Source organism: Excalfactoria chinensis, chromosome 27, assembly GCF_039878825.1.
Source record: "Excalfactoria chinensis isolate bCotChi1 chromosome 27, bCotChi1.hap2, whole genome shotgun sequence".
NCBI classification, from domain to species: Eukaryota; Metazoa; Chordata; class Aves; order Galliformes; family Phasianidae; genus Excalfactoria; species Excalfactoria chinensis.
This window is the reverse complement of record NC_092851.1, coordinates 950,461-973,206: the sequence shown is the minus strand read 5'-3', so window position 1 is coordinate 973,206 and position 22,746 is coordinate 950,461. Positions and strand designations below refer to the sequence as shown.

At 41.4% G+C, this 22,746-nt stretch overlaps 1 protein-coding gene and 1 long non-coding RNA gene across 2 annotated transcripts; both read left to right on the top strand.

Moving 5' to 3' along the window:
* Nucleotides 1-41: 41 nt before the first annotated feature.
* LOC140263028 (tripartite motif-containing protein 10-like) lies at nucleotides 42-21,667 on the top strand. The gene is made up of 26 exons (XM_072357761.1): nucleotides 42-498; nucleotides 579-1,902; nucleotides 6,897-6,952; nucleotides 7,813-7,865; nucleotides 7,954-7,974; nucleotides 8,256-8,276; nucleotides 8,359-8,379; nucleotides 8,478-8,498; nucleotides 8,701-8,721; nucleotides 8,824-8,844; nucleotides 9,099-9,119; nucleotides 9,331-9,351; nucleotides 9,475-9,495; nucleotides 10,019-10,039; nucleotides 10,291-10,311; nucleotides 10,406-10,426; nucleotides 10,540-10,560; nucleotides 10,763-10,783; nucleotides 11,123-11,143; nucleotides 11,336-11,356; nucleotides 11,549-11,569; nucleotides 12,813-12,833; nucleotides 12,999-13,019; nucleotides 13,098-13,118; nucleotides 19,160-19,180; nucleotides 20,053-21,667. Exons 4-26 carry the CDS (start codon nucleotides 7,853-7,855, stop codon nucleotides 20,562-20,564), a joined length of 966 nt encoding a protein of 321 aa, XP_072213862.1. The 5' UTR covers nucleotides 42-498; nucleotides 579-1,902; nucleotides 6,897-6,952; nucleotides 7,813-7,852; the 3' UTR covers nucleotides 20,565-21,667.
* Nucleotides 14,133-16,711, top strand: LOC140263134 (uncharacterized). Its single transcript, XR_011905885.1, has 7 exons — nucleotides 14,133-14,452; nucleotides 14,947-14,967; nucleotides 15,131-15,151; nucleotides 15,409-15,429; nucleotides 16,329-16,349; nucleotides 16,581-16,604; nucleotides 16,693-16,711. It is a non-coding gene; the product is annotated as an uncharacterized lncRNA (long non-coding RNA).
* Nucleotides 21,668-22,746: the final 1,079 nt, after the last annotated feature.

Sequence of the window (22,746 nt, the reverse complement as noted above, 5' to 3'; positions counted from 1 at the left end):
GCCGGGTTGTACGGCAAGCGGGATGGGGGTAAGATGGCGGCGGCAAGATGGCGGCGAATGAGCTTCGGAGGGGGGGTAGGGGAAGGCTTTTATCTGCCTCTGCAGGGATACGAGGTGTGGGCAGAGCGTTTTATTTAACATTTGTCATTATTTAACCCTCTTTTTTTTCCCTCAGAGGCAGTTTTGCTTTTTCACCTTGATTTTATCCCCTAACATTACGTTTTTTATCCCCATTTGCACAGATAAATCCCTAAAGCAGGAAAGAATTCCATTTTAGCCCCTTTTTAAGCCCATTTAGATTCGGTTTTTTGGCATCTTATAGCCAAAATATGCTTCCAGAACCAGAAATAACACATCTTAAAGCCAAGATATGCTTACAGAGCCAGGAATAACACATTTTGAATTGCCAACATGCCTTAAAATGCAGAAAATTGCCCCAAAATAGGCATGACTCAGCAAGCACCGCAATGGGAATGATGTGCTTGGATGACCCCGTAGGTAAGGAGCCATTTGTTGGACGCCACGATGTGGTTTTTCCAGCCCCGTGTGAGCTCAAAGTGTCTTAAATTTCACTCCAGGCGTTCCAGATATGGAGAGCTTAAATGGCAAAGGTGAAATGGACGTCAGCTCTCCAGGGATGAAGGAATCTCTACCCGGGGTTTTCTATTTGGATCACAGCAAGAGGGTTTGCTTTCCTAAAGCGCCGAGTGACGTGAAGAGCTCACATTGGAGCCAATGGCCACATAATAAGAAGGGAAAACCCATCATACAGCCTTTCTATCACCATAACAAAGCCTTTCTCCATCCACATGGTCCCCTTTTTGGGTTTGGAAGTTGGCAAATCGGGTTTTCTATTTGGATCACAGCAAGAGGGTTTGCTTTCCTAAAGCGCTGAGTGACGTGAGGAGCTCACATTGGAGCCAATGGCCACATAATAACAAGGGAAAACCCATCGTATAACCTTTCTATCACCATAACAAAGCCCTTCTCCATCCACCCGTCCCCTTTTTGGGTTTGGAAGTTGGCAAATCGGGTTTTCTATTTGGATCACAGCAAGAGGATTTGCTTTCCTAAAGCGCCGAGTGACGTGAGGAGCTCACATTGGAGCCAATGGCCACATCATAACAAGGGAAAACCCATCCTACAACCTTTCTATCACCATAACAAAGCCCTTCTCCATCCACCCATCCCCTTTTTGGGTTTGGAGGTTGGCAAATCCATCCTCTGTGAACTTCACATCATTTTAAGTTGTTCGGCAGAAAAAATAAACCATGAAGGAATAGGATTTTATCTGTAGGAGTGCTCTGTGTTTTCATGCTTGTTCGGCTGATAAAAGGAAGCTGGGAGGAAATACCATGAAATAATCCCAAATGTTGAGTAATTGTGGGTATGGGAGGAGATACCCTCTGATGAGCAGTAGGGGCAGAAGAGAGAAGGTATGAGCTCATCTCGTATGTCTTTATTTTAGGGCAATGCTAACTGGTGCTGCCACGTTATTTGGGGCCAGGAGTAGCTGCTACCCCACTGGTGCCCAGAAACCAATGCTGCCCCATTTGGGATTGGGGTCTGCTCACAGACCACATCCACCAACCAATCTAATGTCCGATAGCAGAGAGGCAACCAAGTCAACCCTCCATTTCTACCCCTCTCTGCAGAAACCTGTTCCTGTCTATATAGGGATCCCCATCCCTCCCCCAACCCTCTTTCCATCCTCGGCATTTAGGTTGGCTATAATTAGGCTCTGGGAACGTCCCCCTGCTGCCAGCACAGCTGTTGTGTCTGCAATGATCCTTCCAGCTCTTTACAGACACGTAAACCCTCCAGCAATCCTAAATACCTATTTCCTGAAGTCCTGGGACAAACTGGGAGCTGCCAAAAATCTCCAGCCCCCACAGACGTGACTGTTGGAATATGACCGCGGGAGACGTGCCTCATATATCATGGTCAGCAGGTCTCAGTTTATTAGGTGTAACAGCATCTTGTTTATACAGTCAGTAATAAGCTCATACATATTGCAAAAGTAAAGCTCAAGATTGGTGGGTTATACATTACTTCATTTGACCTTTATGGTTAGTCTTATGGTTACTTTTCTTCATAGCTATGCTTACACATTGCTACACATTTTGTTTTTCCCTTTGGACCGTCCTTGTTTCTCGCTACATATTTTGTCCTTAGCTACATACCCTGTCTTTCACATCCTGATATCTCTTCATTGTTGCCACTAGCCACATACCTTCTCTTACAATTTAACTAATGGAATCTCATCATGTCCTTTCTCACGAAGCCACTCTGCACAAACACTCTCTACACTTACACAGACCATCTCCACATCTCCCCCGTTTTCTTTTTGGGCAACTAAGGAGGCATTGTATTTTGAGTCGATCATTCTCATTAGTAAATACAACATAACAACATTACTGTTAAACCTACTAAAAAGAACAAACATGTTTGTACTGCAACCTAAGTTTCTGCAACCTGGAAATAAATCCGTGAGGGTCCCATTGTGTTAATCTGTAACAAGTTAAAAAATCTTCAATTTTCATATACTCTGATATATTGAATTTTAATGACCACTAAGATTTGTGCAATAAATACTTTTAGGATGCTCATAACCATGCTCTACCGACTGAGCTAGCTGGGCTAATAATTGATTAATGATCATGCAATTTACGAAGTAGCATGTCGAATAGAACCAACTTTAGAGGACAAATGTACTAGAATATCACTAGGGGCATTATTACTTACTGACCCTTGAGAAACTGTTTGTGGTGAATGCGACAGGTGGTGCCAGCAGGGCGTCCCCTGCTTCAAAGTGCACCTTTCCTCTCTCACCCACCCCAGATTCTCTCCTGCATTCAGGGTCTGAAGGATTTCTTCCAGTTGTACACCATATCCGCGTGGCCAGTGCGTGATATAGAGGCCAAGTGGAACACCTGCTTGGAAACCAAGTATCAAATTTAATTCTATTAGCGTGTGCCTTTGTCTCAAATGATGCATGGTTATATTTTAAAATACCAATTAGTTGGATGTAAGAGAGGTAACCATTTTACGATACAAGGTCATCCCTTTGCCTGGGATTCCTTTCCAGGTTTTGTCCTTGCAAATTAAGAAAAGCTAATTAATCCTGTTTAATACACATTTGAACTATTACTAAAAATAGAAGAAGCACACATCCTAGCTGATGCCTTAAACTCTCTAATTCTTGAGACTGCATATGAGCATATTCACAACTCCAAGTTGTCAGTGGTAGGGGACAGTCCCAAAGTCCTGCGGCCATATTCCAAACATTAACCATAGGCTGTTCCTTGAGCACTGGGGAAGCTTCAAAAGAATGATCCACATAAGCTGTATCTGTACGAACATGATTCAAAAAATTCAGCACAAGCAAAACAAGCAAAACCTTGCATAATATTTCTTGTAGTGTGTCTCCCATATTCCCACTTTTTTGTTTAATAATAACAAGAATGGATTTCAATGTTTGATAAACGTGCTCAGTGATAGCTTGTCCAGTGGGAGAACGAGCAATGGCTGTAGTATGTTCAACAGCCCCTTCTTGGAGGAAAGTTTGAGTGGCCTTAGAGGTATACGCAGGCCCATTATCTGTTTTTGTAATTTGTGGGATTCCTATAGCAGCATAAGCTGATAACCAGTGTTTACGGGCATCGTGACTGTTTTCACTTGTATGTGCTGTGGCAAATATGTAAGAAGAGTGAGTATCTATCGTTACATGTGCATATTTTAGACAGCCAAATTCAGGAATGCGAGTGACATCTGTCTGCCACAGTTGAAGAGGTGCTGTGTTACGTGGATTTGTCCCAATTTGAGGCAAAGGGGCAATCACCTGGCAGTCTGGGCATGTTAGAGTAATGTTACGGTCCTGATCCACTGTCAGTTGGAACTGTTTTTGTAAGGCTCTCCTGTTATGATGGAAAATTTGATGCGAGAGTTGTGCTTGCTCAAATAATTGAGGAGCAGCAGAAGTGACTGTGGCTCGATCAGCCTTGCAGTTGCCCTCAGTTAAAGGACAAGGCAATGTAGTATGCGACTGAGTGTCATAATGCAAAACTTGCTTGAGCTGTACAAACAAAACCTTATTAACTTCCTTAAGAAAGGATTCTTTGATCCGTTGAATGATACCTGCAACATACAAAGAGTCAGTTATTATATTAAGCTTCTGTTCTGAAAAAATTTGAAAAGCTCGAACTACTGCAGTGAGTTCTGCAACTTGAGGTGATCCATCAACAACATGTACGTCTGACTGCCATCGTGTAGCAGTCGCACGCCAGAGAACCTCTGCTTGGCGCGTCTTGCCGGAGCCACCTGTAAATACAGTAACAGCATTGGGTATTGGAACATGTGAACGTAAAGCATTAGTAGCAAGGGGGATATCAGTCAAATTATGTAGCTGGTATTCAGTCATAAACACAGTGTATTGCATAGGAGAGAGGATCATTCGTAACACAGTTTTTGATCCGTCCGTGTCTTTAACCTCGTTACACGCGGGCTGCAGAGACGCAGACGCAGGAGTCATAGCCGTGGAGGAGAGAGGCAGCGTCCCGACGAGTGACGTGGGCGGGGCGGAAGGCGGCAGCTGGCTGGTAACGGCTGCTTGTGTCCGAGCGCGGCCTCTGTTCTTTCTTGCGCTGGGCTGGAGGTTTCTCGACCAGCGTTGGCAGCTGACGGTGTTGTGGTTGTCCGAGCGGCAGTTCTGGCACCATACACCGGCGGCTTGGCACTCGCGACGGATGTGTCCGGTATTTCCACAACGGTAGCACTTCATGCGGGAGCTGTTCTGCGAGCGGGGGCTTATAGAAACTGCAGCTTGGAGGGGTGCAAGGGCAGCTAACACTTGATTCTGAGAAGCCTCAACCTGTGCCTTTAATCCTGCCCCTACCTCCTTAATAGCCTTAACTATGAAAGCCTGAACCCCTGTGGGCACACTCGATAATCTGTCTAACGCCTCCTCTATTGACCAATTACTCCTCAAAGTATTTAGAATGCCTCGAGCTGTAGCGTTACAGTTTTGAAGTGCACACTGTTTCAGCATTATTTCCTTCATGTATTCTGGTACTCCAGCCTTCTCTATGGCTCCAGCTACCTTATCTATAAACGCTCCAAAATCCTCATTCCTTCCCTGCTGGATTCCCATATAAGACGACAGCCCACCTGGTGCCTTGATCTTATCCATAACCTGTCTGGCCAGATACATTGACTCCCTACATTTAACTGTCCCTAATAAAGCCTGGGCCCCCGTCTGGATGAAAGGACCCACCCCTAAAAGTTCTTCAACGATTACATTATACAAGGGATCTCCCGGCTGCCTAACTATCGCCGTGCTCTGTTGGCACATCTCTTCCCAATAAGCATTAAACAGCCTAGCTATAGCCCGACAATCTGATGGCAACAAAACTTGAGTACTCCAGATATAATTCAACATCTGTCTCGCTGACTCGCTTTTTAGTCCAAACTGACTGACCGTAGACCGCAATTGTGACAACAATTTCCAATCTAAAGCAGTGATAGCAGCCTGTATCCCGCCTGCAGGATTAGGTGCATACACCACCGGAAATGCCATCTGTTGCACAGCTTCCAACGCCTCACCGTCCCCTGCCTCTAAACAAGCCCACGCCAGCGCAGCCCAGCCCCCCCTCCGCTCCCGCGCGACGGCCTCCGCTAGGTCAGTCCCTGCCCCAGGGAGCGGCTCATTGCTAAGGGGGGTCGAGGGGGCCGGCTGTAGCGCCATGGTGGATGCAGGCGGCTCGTCCGACACAGACGTGCCTGGAGGCGGAGACGGGGCACTCGGCTCCGGGGCCGCTGGCAACGCAGGCTCGGCGGCCAGCGGCAAATTTACGGTGGACACAGCAGGGGGCATCGGGCAATCTGACCACTCACTATAATTCTTATTCCTCCCCTGCACAACACTAGCTTGCTCTGTCGCTTTCTTTTCTGCCTGATATCGCAACAACTCATTATAAACCACACTCATCCACACACTCATCCACACACACATAAACACACGCCACCACTTTCCGCATTTTTTAGCCTTTTTCTCCCCTTCTATCATTCCCTGCTCAGTAAGATCATGCACCAAAAGCGGATTCTGAAATAACCCTTTAGCATATCCGTACGCTAATAGCTTGGGGAGTTCCTTTCCTATGTCTATACCTTTAAAGTGTCTCCTACTTAGAAAAGCGGAGAACAAATTATATGCTGCTTGCCTGTCCATATTTACTCACGTCGGTACCGTTGCAGCCTTCCAGGCTTCGGCAGCACGTATCGGTCAAGCCCACCTGTCGTGGTCGCCTGAGACGCGGAGCTTTAATTCGGCTCTTTCGTCGTCCTCGCTGCTTAAGGACCCGAACCCATCGCAGTCCCAACCGTGGCAACTTCCTTTTTCCCTGGCAAGGATTCTGTCTTCTTCTTACTTAGCGGAAGAAGATAGTCCCTGTTCGGGCGCCATTTGTTGGAAATATGACCGCGGGAGACGTGCCTCATATATCATGGTCAGCAGGTCTCAGTTTATTAGGTGTAACAGCATCTTGTTTATACAGTCAGTAATAAGCTCATACATATTGCAAAAGTAAAGCTCAAGATTGGTGGGTTATACATTACTTCATTTGACCTTTATGGTTAGTCTTATGGTTACTTTTCTTCATAGCTATGCTTACACATTGCTACACATTTTGTTTTTCCCTTTGGACCGTCCTTGTTTCTCGCTACATATTTTGTCCTTAGCTACATACCCTGTCTTTCACATCCTGATATCTCTTCATTGTTGCCACTAGCCACATACCTTCTCTTACAATTTAACTAATGGAATCTCATCATGTCCTTTCTCACGAAGCCACTCTGCACAAACACTCTCTACACTTACACAGACCATCTCCACACGTGACCATCACAACACCAAGGAGCAAAGCAACCGCAACGTGATTACGGTGCAGGTCTGGGGGTAAGACTTTCTCTTTCTTCCTACAGCCCAAGATTTGGGGGGATCCTATTGGCTCTATGGGATCTGGGAGACGCAGGAGAAACGCGATCCGTTTGCGTGGAGCAAAAACGTCCTTTTAGGATCGTGCACCTGAATCTGACAGCACTGGAAAGCAGGAGAAGGTTGAAAGAGTCCTTCTGTGTTAATTTTCTCTTAGGAAAATACAACACTGTAATCATTGGGGCTGCTTCCTTTGCTTTTTTTTTGACACAAATTTAGGTTCTCGTAACGGCATTTATCTGATTGAGACCCCAATAGGATCGACAGGGGTAGAACACAGCAGACAAAAAGGGATTGATGTTTCCTATGGGATCTGTTGCCTTTCCTGTGTGATGTGTTGCCTTTTCCCATGGAGATTTCTGCTTTTTTGCTATTTTTTAAAGCTTTTTCACCTCCACCGCTGTAATGAATAGGAATTTCTAGTGCTTTTAGGACATTGATGCTGTTAGGAACGTAGGGATGAACTCGTAACAACTTCCTGGTGTGGTTTGCATGTGGGATAGGGAGGAGTTCATGGTGCTGTGGGCAACTAATAGAGATACCTGAGGGCTGGGCTCTTTTTGTGCCCCTTTTAGGAGTCAGCAGATTCCTTTTATTCAGTTATAAATCATCTCATCCTCAATTTCACCAGTCCTCCCAATGTAGACCAAGTCGATGAACTAAGAAAAGCATCATAAAGCATCAGTGGCCCCAAATATTTATCCCTTTATCCCATTTATTCTTATGAGCAAATGGATTCTGGGCATCAGGATGATGGGAGATTCCAGATCTGTTTGTCCTTAATTGTGATCTTTTAATGACTTCTCTTCTTCTCCCATCAGACGGGCATTTGGAAGTGGTTCTAATTGGGAAGAGGACGTGATGATGGCATCAGGTAGAGCTCAGAAAGTGGTATTTATCAGCAAAGCAGTCTTCCAGATACGGTTTTTTCCCCCATTTTTCCCATATTTTTTCTTATTCAGGGAAGAGGAACGCGGATCTTGGTGAGTGATTTCCCTCCTTTTACCATCAAAAACTCCCTTTATGTGTATAGAACTGGATGGATGTATCCCCCCACTGATACCCATTTCCTTTATTCTTCCCTTGCATAAACTGCCCTCTATTTTAAACATATGAAAGCAAAGCCCACATGAAATAAACTCATAAAACAGTCCGATTTTTGGGGCTGTTTTCAGTAGAAAAACATTGAATCAGTGCAGAAGTGCATCTGCAGCACCCAAAGAGAAGGGCATAGGGCTGAGTGCTCTTTCTGTCTCTCTTTTAGAAGAATGGGATGCCAAAATCAGTGAGTGTCCATTTTTCCTCCTCCTTTGTTGTAAGATATGGGTGTGGAGGGCCCGAATTAACGTGAATTCCTCTGTTTTAAGGGAAGCTAACAGAAGATTTTGGTAAGTTGCTTATTTTCCTCAATCTGAACGCGCGTTTCTACACCTTTACCATCTGCGATGACCAACGTGTGTGTATGCATTTCTCTTATCCCATTTAGAAGAGAGTGACACAGAGCTCGGTGAGTGCATTGGGGTTCATATCAAGGTGGGAAGGTGTCCCTCTATGCAATAATGGGGACTGGGAGAAGCCCTTCAACCCTTTAGTTTGATACCCAGATGGAATCTGGACTCAGAACTGAAGGAGGAGGGCCAAGGTTTGGGGCATTTGGGGGTTCTTTTCACTCCAGGATTAACCCATGTCCATTTCTCTGTTGTTTTCAGAGGAATGTGACACAGAAGATGGTGAGTGTCCTCCATGGGAGGGCTCAAGGGTTGGCCAGAGAATGACTTCCAGCAAATCTAGCCCCTTTTAATGTGTATTCTGATGTATTTCTCTGTTTTAAGGGGAACTCGCGGCCGAGATCGGTAAGTCATGTGTGGTTATACACTCCTATTTGCGCCTCCCATCAAACAGGGCTCTATGCAGCTTGAGTTGGTTCCCATGGGGGTGGTTTATCTCCCACTTTTCACGTGATTTATGGGGGTAAAAACCAACAAAATGGCACAGAAAGAGCAGAGGGATTGCAGAAAGGGAGGGCGTTGGGTGCAGAACTGCGCCGTGTTCTGATCCAAGGGAGGGTGAAGCTCATGAGAATGGTTCTTTCTTTCTCTTTTTAAAGACAATCTGACTGCAGAGCTCGGTGAGTGCCTTCCTTTCCTCTTTGCTTCATTTCACTGTTGGGTTTTTAAGGGGAAAAAATGCTTATTCCTCCCATAAACACACACACGTGTAAGCCAACCTGGGATGGAAGGAGGGTAGAACCATTCCAAACTGCAATGGCAGATTGGAAGGTGGTTCCATCATGAGCACAGGGGAATTCTGACAGTGTTTCCTTTTATTTTCTCTTTCAGAGGAACGCGATAGGAAAATCAGTAAGTGCCATTTTCCTTCCATTTAATTCATTGGAGGTGCTGGGTTCGTGCTTTGGGGGGAAATAAAGTAATGCATTTTATCATGCCTTAGAATCGAAACTAATGCTAATCTATTTCTTTAAGGAAAGCTCACATCAGACCTTGGTAAGGTTTATTTCCTGTAAATTATCCTTAATTCTTCAATATTGCTGGGTATGAAATAGGAAACTATGCATACGAAAGTGTATATATGCACGCAATCATTCATTCCTATGTGTGTGCTCATTAATTGCTAGATATGTACTCGTTAATTGCTATGTATGTACTCATTGATTCATATATATGTGTATATTTGTGTGTATTTGTGTATATTTGTGTCTATTTGCATATATTTGCATATATGTGCATATGTGTGAAGGGTTTGGGGTTTCCTCTGCTTGAAGAGAGGATGAATGAAAGAAGATAAGTCCTTAATAAGCTTCGTTTCTAAATACCAATAAGGAGAATTGGGAATAAAGCTTAAAAATGGGAAAAAGAAAAGAAAATTATGGGTAAATTATGGGTAAAGAAATGGGTAAAATATTTAGAAGAGCAAAAAAAGTTTAGAGAAAGGAGGTGAGAAATGACATTTTTGGTTGGTTTTGGGTTCCTTTGCATTTCTCCATTTATTTTCTCTCTCTGCTTTCAGGTGACGTTGACACGAAGCTCAGTGAGTGGAACCTTTTTTCCTCCCCCATATTTAAGAAGATTTGGGGTTATTTTTAAAACTATTTAAGAATATTTGGACGTTTTCCTCTGGAAAATGAATTTCTGTTCTTCAAAAAAGCCCAAAACAACTTTGTTTTTTGAGCATTTATAGACTGGGAAGTGAAAAATAAAAGCAATGATCTGAGTGTGTTGGGGCCAATGGGTGAAAGAAAAGAGAATATTTAATATTAACTATCTTCTTTCTCTTCCCAGAGGAACGCGATAGGAAAATCAGTGAGTGTCACTTTTTTGGGGCCAAAACCCTTTGATTTGGGGGAGGGATGACTGATAAAAGTCATTAATCCTGTTGATTTTTCCCTCTTTGCAGCCAAACTCTCATCAGAAATACGTAAGTCCTTTTCTTCCCCAATCTGAACCGTTTCTTTGTATTCTTAGACTTCCTTCTTTTCTTTTTTTGCTGTTTTAATTAAAACTATGCTTTTTTTTCCCCCTATTTGATAGGCAGACTGACTGCATTGCTGGGTGAGTGGCGCCGTTGAATCCCTACGCGGTTTTGGGCTGAAAGCCCTTAAAATGGGAACTCGCATTCATTTCTAATTGAATAAAAATGGGGGGAAATGGGCCAAATGAGCACTGCAGTGAGCAGAGCTGTTGTCTTGGGGCAAGAGGGCTGTGTAAAAAATATAGATTTAACCATTTTTCCTTCTTTTTTTGCCCTATTTAGGGGACCGCGACTCAAAGCTTCGTGAGTGCCATTTTATTCCTGATTAAAATCTGATTGAAGACTTGGAATTTCCTCAAATCCTCCTTTTTTTCCCAAACTTTGAGTTTTTCCACCTTACATTGCTCCTAAATGGGTGCATTGCCTGAATCTGTGGTTTTCTTCCCCATTTCCTATCCTGTTTTATTGCGCTGTATCTTGTTATGACGTATTGTGCTATAATGCCCATTGACCTTATTACCATCACCTGCCCTATGTGTGAATCAGGAGATATATTTGATATAGAATATATCCCTCTATTGACTTCTGATGTCCCCACAAAGGAAATGATTTAAAATAAACTTTAATTTTCCCTTTTTTTAGGCAAACTGACATCGGAACTCGGTAAGCCACTTCCTTCCCTGTTCCCATAGCGGAACTCAGTAAGCCATTTTTTCCCCCATTCCCATAGAATACATGAAATTATTTATGGATGGATGGAAGTAAAGCAATGAATAGAGGTCAGATTTGCGCCAGAATAATCCGAAAACTGATCAAAATCCTTCTTTTACTCATTTTTCTTCTTATTTTTTATAGCAAAGTGCGACGCGACCATCAGTAAGTGCTGCTCCATGTGGGGGTACCTCCAACTTTGGTTCATTTTTCTGCTGTTTCAGCACTAAAATGAGGCCAGAATTCCTTCGATCCAATAAAATTGGGGTCTCTTGAAGATATGGGGGAAAGTTGAGCCAGATTTTGAGGGGGTGTTTCAGAAATCCAATGGGATCTGATGGTGTTTTCCACCCTCAGGGCTATTTACAGTGGAACTCGGTAAGTCCGTTTCCTTTTAGCGTGTTTCTTGTTTAATTATTATTTATTAGTAGTATTATGTATCAGTGTTATTATTGCTGATTATTATTATTATATATGCATATTGTTGTACCGCTTTGTTAATTATTTTTATCATGCATCGATGTCTGCCTTATGCTTGTTATTATATTAACTGTTATTATTGGATGGGATATAATATACAATGTATATTATGTTATTACATATATAATATGTGTGTATCATATATATTATGATATGTAAACATATATTATATTATATTATATTATATTATATTATATTATATTATATTATATTATACTATATTATATTATATTATACATATATTATATACATATATAACTATATATATTATATAATTATATATTATATACATATAATATATATAATTATATATGTATTGTATAATATTATATATATAAGCATATAACATATAACATATCATATATATAATAATAGATTATACATTATACATTACATTACATATATGATTATTATTATATACTATATACCATATGTATTATTTATAATATATGATGCATAAGCATATGTAATATATAATAATATATATGGCATATAGTATATAATAATCATATGATATGTAATAAATATAATGTATAGTGTATATATCATATATATATCATAATATGTATGATGTATAATATAATGTAATATAATATAACATAATAATATAATATATAATATAATAATAACGATGGGATATATATTATATTTTATTGTTACATAATATAATATATATATTATATAAAACATAATGTATAACATATATATTATGCATATAATATATATATTACACTACATGCATGATTATTATTTACTATATACTATATGTATTATTTATAATCTATAATGTAAATATAATAAATATATTTTATTTCATATTTATTATAGATATATTTATAATAAATATTTATTATATATAAATATACTATAAATATGACGATATATAATACATAAGCATATCTAATATATAATAATATATAGAGAGCATATAGTATGTAATAGTCATATCATATGTAATATATATCATGTACAGTATATATAATATATAATATTGTATATAAATATATGTAATATATAATATAATAGTATATATATAGAACCTCCCAGTTCTTCTTTGTCACAAAATTAATGATAAAAAGGTTTAAATGTGGAAAGTCCAAAGGATGACAAATAACCCCCAATGGCTTTTTTCTTTCTATAGGAGAGCGTCACACCAAAATAGGTATGTGAGTTGTTTGCTTCCATCATTTAAAAGGAAGAAAATGCATTAATAAATCCTCTGTCCAGTGTGAAGCTGGTATCAAATCGCCATTGATTGTCAATGAATTAACAGAAAAAAAAAGGCTAAACCTGAAAATAACATTTTTGTTTTCATCTCTCTTTTAAGGGGAACTCACTGCAGAAGTTGGTAAGTCTTTTTCCCATCAATTTAAGCGAAAATGGTTCATCAGATATATAATAATCCCTCATTTCTGCCTTTTTTTAGGGGACTACGATAGGAAACTTCGTAAGTGCCTTTAATTTTCCCCGTTAAGAGTTAAACCTAATGATATTTTTCTGATGCTTCAATGTTCTGAAGCCACCAAAAAACCTGTTTTAATTCTAAAGGTGATATATGTATTCTTAATATTCTTCATAATATTTATGAATTTATAATATTCTTCATAATATTGATTAATCTGGAGGTGTTTGCATTGGTCAGCGATGTCACCAGAAAAAGATCCATATCATTTAATTCCCATTTCTCTTTATTTTAAGGGAAACACACAGCAGAACTCGGTAAGGAATTTCCCTCCTTGTGTTTTGTTCCCATATTTTTCTGTTTTGGGGGGATTTTTTGTATGTCTTTTTTCCTTCCTCATTCGTTCCTCTTTCCTTATTCTTTCCCTTCCTCTTTTCTTCCTCTTCCTTCCTCTTTCTCTTTCCTTCATTTCTTTCTTTTCTCTTTCCTTGTTTTCCTTCCTCTTCTCTTCCTCTTCCCTTCCTCTTCCCTTCCTCTTTCCTTGTTTTCCTTCCTCTTCTCTTCCTCTTCCCTTCCTCTTCCCTTCCTCTTTCCTTGTTTTCCTTCCTTTCTTTCCTTCCTCTGTTCTTCCTCTTCCTCTTCCCTTCCTCTTCCCTTCCTCTTTCCTTGTTTTCCTTCCTCTTCTCTTCCTCTTACCTTTCTCTGTCCTTCCTCTTTCCTTCCTCTTTCCTTCCTCTCTTTCCTTGTTTTCCTTCCTGTTTCCTTCCTCTGTTTCCTTCCTCTTTCCTTCCTCTGTCCTTCCATTTTCCTTCCTCTTCCTTCCTTCTTCCTTTCTCCTTCCTTTCTTCTTCCTTCCTTCCTCTTCCCTTCCTCTTTCCTTTGGCACAGTTGGGTTGGTTTTGGGTTGTTTTCCTTTACATTTTTGAAGCTCTGAATGGGACAGGGGAATTTCCATTTGACTCACCTTTCAAAGCAAAGGCTCAAGTCAACAAATAGACCCCAAAAACACAGATTTTGAGCCAAAATTCACCTCGAAAAGAACCCGAATGTCTGCACTGAGGACAGAGCACAGTTGGGTTCTAATCTCTCTTTATTTCTCTCTTATCTACAGAGGAACGTGATCTGAAAATCAGTAAGTGCCACCCCAAAGCTGTGCTGGGCTTCATCCCCACAGCGTGGATTTTAACGTATTTTCTACCATATTTATTTGACATTAGCAATATTTTAAAACAGAAGGTAACAATGGGGGTAAAAAGAATAAAATAACTCAAGGATCTTAGGTTGAATTGTAACGCAATGATGCAACGTGGATACGAAAGCAGTAATCCCTATTTCTTTGTCCTTTTATTTCCTTCCAGGGGAACATGAAGCAGAGATAAGTGAGTGTTATTTTCTCTACTTTATGATGGAATATCTCTGTAATTTAACAAAAAAGCTCTATTATTTGAGGGTGGTTTTTTTGGCTTAACCTAAATGCGGAGTACTTGAAATCCTACATACTGAATAGAGAATTTCCTATAGGAAAAATAAAGGAGCAATTTGGGGCTGGAAGGAAACAGTTTCACTTCCTCGCTGAAAAAGTGAATGAAAAGGGGGGAAAAATCATTAAAATTGAGTTTTTCTCCCTCAAGAATCTGTCATGAAATGGGTGGGATGATCTCAACACTTTGTTTTGGGTTCAGCCCAACAAAATCTGTATCTCGGTCCTTTATTTCTGTACCACTGGTGTTAAAAAAGTGCTGTTTTGAACTAATACAAAGTGCTGTTTTGGATCAATATTTCTTTTCTAATTAATTTTTTCTTTTTCTTTCCTTCTTTTTTTTTGGTTCTTTTTTTTCTTTCCTTTTCCTTTTTCTCTCTGTTTTGCTTCAAGGGCGCCTCACTGAGCTGCTCGGTACGTGCGTTTCCTTCCTTCCATGTAAATCCACCAACAAAACAAATGCATTTTGGGGGGCAAAAGGAGGAGATAAAACACAATATTGATAAAATCAGTGCTTTGAAAAGGGCGTAATTATTATTTTTTCTTGAAAATGAATCTTTTTCCCTTCTGTTTGCAGAGGACCGCGATTCCGATGCCCGTAAGTCCCTTTGTTTATCCCAAGGCTGTGAATCCTCCAATGGGAAATGCAAGATTTCAGAGTCTTCCCCCCCAAAAAATGTCCTTTTTGAGACAACAAGAGACGAGGAAATAAGGAGAAACATCATTATTTCTCTCCTTATTTATGTGCAACACCGGGTGGCTCTTTTCTGCTGAACGCGTTAGAAATAAAGACGCAAAATGGGAGGGAACGGTGATATTCATTCATTTCTGTTGTTTTTCTGTTTAATTTTTTAGGAGAACAGGACATCCTCATTAGTAAGTTGGCACTTTGGTTTGCTAAGAAATGCAGTTTTGGGGGGATGTTTGGGTGCTGTGGGTGCTGCCTCTGTTTGTTGGGGCTTTGCGTTGTGTTGGATATGGAATTGCTTCGAAAGAAAGAGGAGCAGAATGGAATTATTTAGAGAAAAAATGGGAATAAATGGAATTGGTTGGACAAAGAAGATGGAATAGAATGGAAATATTGGGGGGGGGGAGAAGTGAAACAGAATGGATTTATTTACAAAAAATGGAATTTGGGGAGGGGAATTATTTGTCAGGAAAGAGAGCAAATAGGATGGAAGTATTTGGGGACAGGGAAGAAAAGGGGGAGGAATTGAATGATTTGGGTGGAAAAAATGGGGAAACAGGATGGATTTCTTTTAGAAATACAGTTTTGAAGGTTTCAGCCCATATCAGAGGGGGAGAAAAAGGGAAATTGAATGATTTGGGGGGAAAAAATGGGGAAATGGGATGAATTCCTTTAGAAATACGGTTATGGAGGTTTCAGCTCATATCAGAGGGGGAGAAAGAGGGAAATTGAATGATTTGGGGGGAAAAATGGGGAAACGGGATGGATTTCTTTTAGAAATACAGTTATGAAGGTTTCAGCTCATATCAGAGGGGGAGAAAGAGGGAAATTGAATGATTTGGGGGGAAAAATGGGGAAACAGGATGGATTTCTTTTAGAAATACAGTTATGAAGGTTTCAGCCCATATCAGAGGGTTTGGTATCATTGAGTTCCCCCATGGCGACCCTCTGAGCATCCTTGGGAAGGACACACACACACACACACACATATATATATATATATTATTTTATATAATATATTTTATATAATAAATTTGGAAGGACCAAATTTACTGCTGACACCAGATTCTGTTTTCTCCTTTATAAGGGAAGTTATCAGAGGAGCTCGGTGAGTTATATCCCCTTCCTTCCACCAAACTGCTTTGGGATATTAATTCTGTGTGTTTTCCTGCTTTGCCTCGTGGTATTTTAAGAGATAAATGGGATGGGACAAAGGCTGCAAAGGATTTTTGGGGGTAAATAACAGGGAAAACAGGGATGGGATAGCAATGAGATGTAATAATCTATGGCGCAAAAGGTGATGGTGTGTTTCACATTTTGCTTGTTCTCTTCTCTTTAGAGGAATTAAAGGGTCGGGAAGTTGGTAAGTGAGATTCCTACCCTTCTTCTCCCTAATAGGATAAGGGGTAATTTGGATTCTGATCTTTTTTTATCACCCTTTATGTTCCTAGAGGAGAGTGATCTGGAGACAGGTAAGCATCATTGCCTTTCTATTGCTGGAAAACCCTTTGGCTGAAGGAATCCCCCATAAGCATGCTGATGGGATGGGAATTCTGCAGGAGCCCTTGTACTGATACACAATTATTATAATTTATTTTTTTATGCACAGAAATAGACAGATTTTTCCTTTCTTTTCTCTTTTTTCCCCCCTTTTTTAGAGGAACGTGATTCCAAAATCGGTATGTGTCCATCTCCTCCTGTATTTGTGGTGTCTTCAAGAAGGCCTATGGGGTCATATGGGATTGTTTAGGATTTGGTTCATGATAGAATCTGGGGGAGGATTCAGGTGCTCAAACACAGCATCAGGTCCCATATTCTGTTTTCCTATAGGCTTGGATCCTTCTCTTGTATACCTGAAATCCATAATATGCCATTAGAATTAACACATCCATTCATGGTATACCCACATAATACAAGGGAATAGTCTACATTTACTTTAGATCCTATTTTCTGGTCAACCAAGTCAAAAATACCCATTGATTTAATGTCACCATTCGGAGATCCCGTGTGTGAAATCGTGACTTTTACTTTAATTACAAAAAAAAATGAAATTCACTGTTTTTATTCTCTTTTAAGGTGAACTCTCCGAAGAAGTTGGTGAGTATTTTTCTACCCAAAACCAAAGCATGCAGTTTGCTGTCTGTATGTGGGTATAGAAACCTATATGGGTATAGAAACCTACGTGGGTATAGAAGCCTATATGGGTATAGAAACCTACGTGGGTATATAAACTTATATGGGTATAGAAACATACGTGGGTATAGAAACCTATATGGGTATAGAAACCTATATGGGTATATAAACCTATATGGGTATAGAAACCTACGTGGGTATATAAACCTATATGGGTATAGAAACCTATATGGGTATAGAAACCTATGCGGGTATAGAAACCTACGTGGGTATAGAAAGCTATATGGGTATAGAAACCTATGTGGGTATAGAAACCTATATGGGTATAGAAACCTATATGGGTATATAAACCTACATGGGTATAGAAACCTACATGTGTATATAAACCTATATGGGTATGGAAACCTACGTGGGTATAGAAACCTATATGGGTATAGAAACCTATATGGGTATAGATACCTATATGGGTATAGAAACCTATATGGGTATAGAAAGCTATATGGGTATAGAAACCTACGTGGGTATATAAACCTATATGGGTATAGAAACCTACATGGGTATATAAACCTATATGGGTATAGAAACCTACGTGGGTATAGAAACCTATATGTTATAACAACTCTGGCTTCCTTTTCTCCTTCTTTTCTTCAGCAAAACAAGAGAGAAGAATTGGTGAGTATCAAATTTCTCCCCCAAAAGTGGACTTTGGTGCGTTGGGAAGATCCATACCACTATTTTGGTGGCAAACTTAATGGAAATCCTTTATTTTTTTTCCTTACGTTTTTTAGATGAACTCACTGCAGAGCTCGGTAAGTCGTGATTATAACTCGTAACGAGTTCTAATGGCATTGTTATATATCATAGACATGTTATATATTGTTGCTATACTTCATAATGAGTTATATACAATAAGGCATAGAATTACGGGTTTGCTTTGAGAGCTAAATCATGGGAAGGGATAACAGAAAGGGAAGAGGACAATAACCATTTATGTTGCTCCTCTTTACAGAGCACTACAAAGCGAAAGCAAGTGAGTGTCTCCTTCCTCATTAAGTCACCCATAAGTGGTCAATTAACCCCCATGTAAGTTAATAACCCATAAGTAGTCAATTAACCCCCATGTAAGTTCAAAGATGGGTTTTCAGCATCAAGGAAGTCACCCATAAATGGTCAGTTAACCCCCATGTAAGTTAATAACCCCTAAGTGGTCAATTAACCCCCATGTAAGTTCAAAGATGGGCTTTCAGCATCACCAAGTAACCTACAAATGGGTTAATTAACCCCCATGTAAGTTAATAACCCATAAGTGGTCAATTAACCCCCATGTAAGTTAAAAGATGGACTTTTAACATCAAGGAAGTCACCCACAAATGGTCAGTTAACCCCCATGTAAGTTAATAACCCATAAGTAGTCAACTAACCCCCATGTAAGTTATTAACCCATAAGTAGTCAACTAACCCCCATGTAAGTTAAAAGATGGGCTTTCAGCATCACCAAGTAACCCACAAATGGGTTAATTAACCCCCATGTTAGTTAAAAGATGGGCTTTCAGCATCAAGGAAGTAGCTCACAAATAGGTCCTGGTTTTCCAGATCACCTACACACCTTCCTCAATGAATAGGGAAAAAAATATCTATATTAAAACTAATTTCTTTTCTATTTCTCTTTAGTCAAATGTTTCGAGGAACATGGTAAGTTCCCTTTTTCTCCCTTCTTTAGGCATCGCGTTTCCTTTTAGGTCTGCATCACAGTTAATAATCCATCTTCTCATTATGCATTTTTAGGGAGAAGCGAAGAAAAGTTGGGTAAGTCATTGGGTTAATTGGGTTTCTGCTTGCAGACCCCATCCAGGTGCTCATGTCCTCCTTTAAATGATCTGCACTGTAGAGATATCCAGATCAGACTTGTAGGTAGAAAATATTGGACCTGCATGGGGGTGTTGGAGACCCCATTTATGTGTAGGGGAAGTAGAACATCAAGCTATTGAGCCTTGAGCTCCACAAGGACAAACCACCCTATTAGATCTCAAGCATGAAGTTGTTGGAGACCCCGTTTATGTGTAGGGGAAGTAGAACGTCAAGCTATTAAGCCTTGAGCTCCACAGAGACAAACCACCCTATTAGATCTCAAGCATGAAGGTGATGGAGACCCCATTTATGTGTAGGAGAAGTAGAACGTCAAGCTATTGAGCCTTGAGCTCCACAAAGACAAACCACCCTATTAGATCTCAAGCATGAAGGTGTTGGAGACCCCATTTATGTGTAGGGGAAGTAGAACATCAAGCTATTAATCCTTGAGCTCCACAAAGACAAACCACCCTATTAGATCTCAAGCATGAAGTTGATGGAGACCCCATTTATGTGTAGGGGAAGTAGAACGTCAAGCTATTGAGCGTTGAGCTCCACAAAGACAAACCACTCTATTAGATCTCAAGCATGAAGGTGATGGAGAGCCTATTTATGTGTAGGGGAAGTAGAATGTCAAGCTATTGAGCCATGAGCTCTACAAGGACAAACCACCCTATTAGATCTCAAGCATGAAGGTGTTGGAGACCCCATTTATGTATAGGGGAAGTAGAACGTCAAGCTATTAAGCCTTGAGCTCCACAAGGACAAACCACCCTATTAGATCTCAAGCAAAGTCAGGTTAAATATATTTAATTCTTTCTTTTCCGTAGTAAATGTGACTCTGGACCCAGAGACAGCCCACCCTCGCCTCATTCTCTCCGAGGACCAAAAGAGTGTCAGATGGGAATACAGCCTTCAGGAATCCCTTGATGGCCCCGAACGCTTCGACGTGGATCCCTGTGTGTTGGGTTGTGAGGTTTTCACCTCTGGGAGGCACTGCTGGGTGGTGGATCTCTCAGAAGGGCAATATTGCGCCGTTGGGGTCAGCAGAGAGTCCCTACCGAGGAAAGGAGCGGTCAGTTTTAACCCTGATGAAGGGATCTGGGCTGTGCAGCAATGGGGGTTCAAGAACAGAGCCCTCACCTCCCCACCGACCCCATTGAACCTTCCAAGGGTTCCTAAAAAGATCCGCATCTCTCTGGACTACGAATGGGGCGAGGTGGCTTTTTTCGATGCCGAGAATCAAATCCCCATCTTCACTTTTCCTCTGACCTGCTTCAGTGGGGAACGGCTCCGGCCGTGGTTCTGGGTAGAGCTGGGCTCCCTTTCACTGCCTCGATAACCCTATAATCCCTTGGAGGTGCTGTGGAGGTGCCTTACAGCAGCTCTTCAAGACCAGGGGTGGAATAACTCAGGAAAAACAGCATCAAAACCTCATTCTCCCTCTTCCCAATCAGCCATTGCCGTGCAAAGGAAAGGAAACTCATCCTCAATATCATCAGCATCCTCCATGTGTCATGTCTGGTGGCCCCCATTGATGTGTAGGGTGGCCCCTATTGACGGGAGGTAGCACCCCATTGATGTGAGGTGGTCCCTATGGACACATGGGGTGCCTCCTGTTGATGTCTGGTGGGCCCCATTGACATATGGGGTGCCTCCTGTTGATGTCTGGTGGGCCCCATTGACCTGTGGGGTGCCTCCTGTTGATGTCTGGTGGGCCCCATTGACATGGGGTGCCTCCTGTTGATGTCTGGTGGGCCCCATTGACCTGTGGGGTGCCTCCTGTTGATGTCTGGTGGGCCCCATTGACATGTGGGGTGCCTCCTGTTGATGTCTGGAGGGCCCCATTGACCTATGGGGTGCCTCCTGTTGATGTCTGGAGGGCCCCATTGACACGTGGGGTGCCTCCTGTTGATGTCTGGTGGGCCCCATTGACATATGGGGTGCCTTCTGTTGATGTCTGGAGGGCCCCATTGACATGGGGTGGACCCCATTGACATTTGATGGCCCCAATTCCAACCAGAGTCCAGGAGACTTTGGGGAATCCTATGGGAGAATGGATAACCCTTCATCCAAGAACAAGCTGGCATGATGGGTGAAAACCCATAACGCCACGTGGGTTTAAGGTTTGGGGTTGGCTCACAACTTACAGCTCTGCTTCCAGCAAGGCACTGGGATGCCCTAAACCCATGGAGAAGTCAAACCTTGAGATCATTGCGGGCCCAGCTGCGATGGAAGGAGGCAATTATGGACATCTCCAAAGCCAGCCCAAGCTTTGGGTTCGCTGCACTTTAATAGGATTTCTCATCAATGTCTGCATGTTCTTGGCCACCTGCTTAAGAATAATAACTATTAAATCTTGCATTTTGACCCGTTATGGGATGGGCTGGTGTTTCCCAGCTCACAATAAACCACTTGAGAGACTCTTTGGAGAATTCACTTTCTTTTTCCAGCTGGTTCTATGTAGGGTCCTCCATCCCCTTTGCACCTTATAGGCTTTTCTTCACAGTCTCTGCTCCACCTATTGATGAAATAGGGGAAATTTGAGATGGATCCCATTTTCTCAGCCCCTGTGGGGTTTAATTTCTCTTCCTGCAGCTTATTGGGGCTTAGAAGTTTCATTACTGCAATGATTAGTGATGGGATAAGGGAGGCAGGAGAGCATCCAAGCAAGGGAAAAAGGGAAGACATAGCATATGTTTCCCTATTCCTCCCTATTTCAAAGCAGAAATTAGGGAGATTAGAAGCTGTTCAGCTGTTTAATTAAAGCAGCTTGGTGAATGTTGTGCTATGGTGACTCAAGTAAGCGTGCACAGTGTTGAAATGCCCTCATCTCTACTGGAAATAAAGGAGATTTTCCCTTATGGCCAATGATGACGGAGCATTTTAAGCCCAAAGCTTTATCCAGCCAAATTCCACCATGGAGACAGCGATCTGCAGGGAGATTCCAGCCAGCACATTCTGTGTTTCCTTAAATAGGGCTGATATTTCCCCTCTGTCCCACATGTGATCCATCTGAGCTCACACAGCCCGTAAAAATCTGCAAGGATCTTGTTCTGCTGCCCGAAGGTGAGTGTCTTTTGGGGGCTATTCGGCACCATTTTGGCTATGGGAATCGGCAACAATGCTCTGAGTTCTTCTAGAGTTCTATGAAAAGCTTTTAAATTGGGTTTTTTGCGCTTTTTTCCCATGATCTACCTGTAGGGAGCAAGCTGTTATCAAGGGGGGGTGTGCCTTCAGGAGGGTTTGGGTTCTGTTTGGGGGGGGATATTTGGCATATAAAGGTGGTTTTCACCTTCAGGATGGGTCTTGGAAAGGAATGTTTGTTGGCTATCCCATTGCAATAGGATAGGGATAGGATAGGATAGGATAGGATAGGATAGGATAGGATAGGATAGGATAGGATAGGATAGGATAGGATAGGATAGGATAAGGATAGGATAGGGATGGTATAGGATAGGATGGGATAGGATAGGATAGGATAGGATAGGATAGGATAGGATAGGATAGGATAGGATAGGATA

Coding starts and splice junctions, on each gene's coding strand:
- LOC140263028 (XM_072357761.1), top strand. Junction 8,845..9,098: donor GGAACTCGCGGCCGAGATCG/GTAAGTCATGTG, acceptor CTCTTTTTAAAG/ACAATCTGACTGCAGAGCTC. Junction 10,784..11,122: donor GGACCGCGACTCAAAGCTTC/GTGAGTGCCATT, acceptor CCCTTTTTTTAG/GCAAACTGACATCGGAACTC.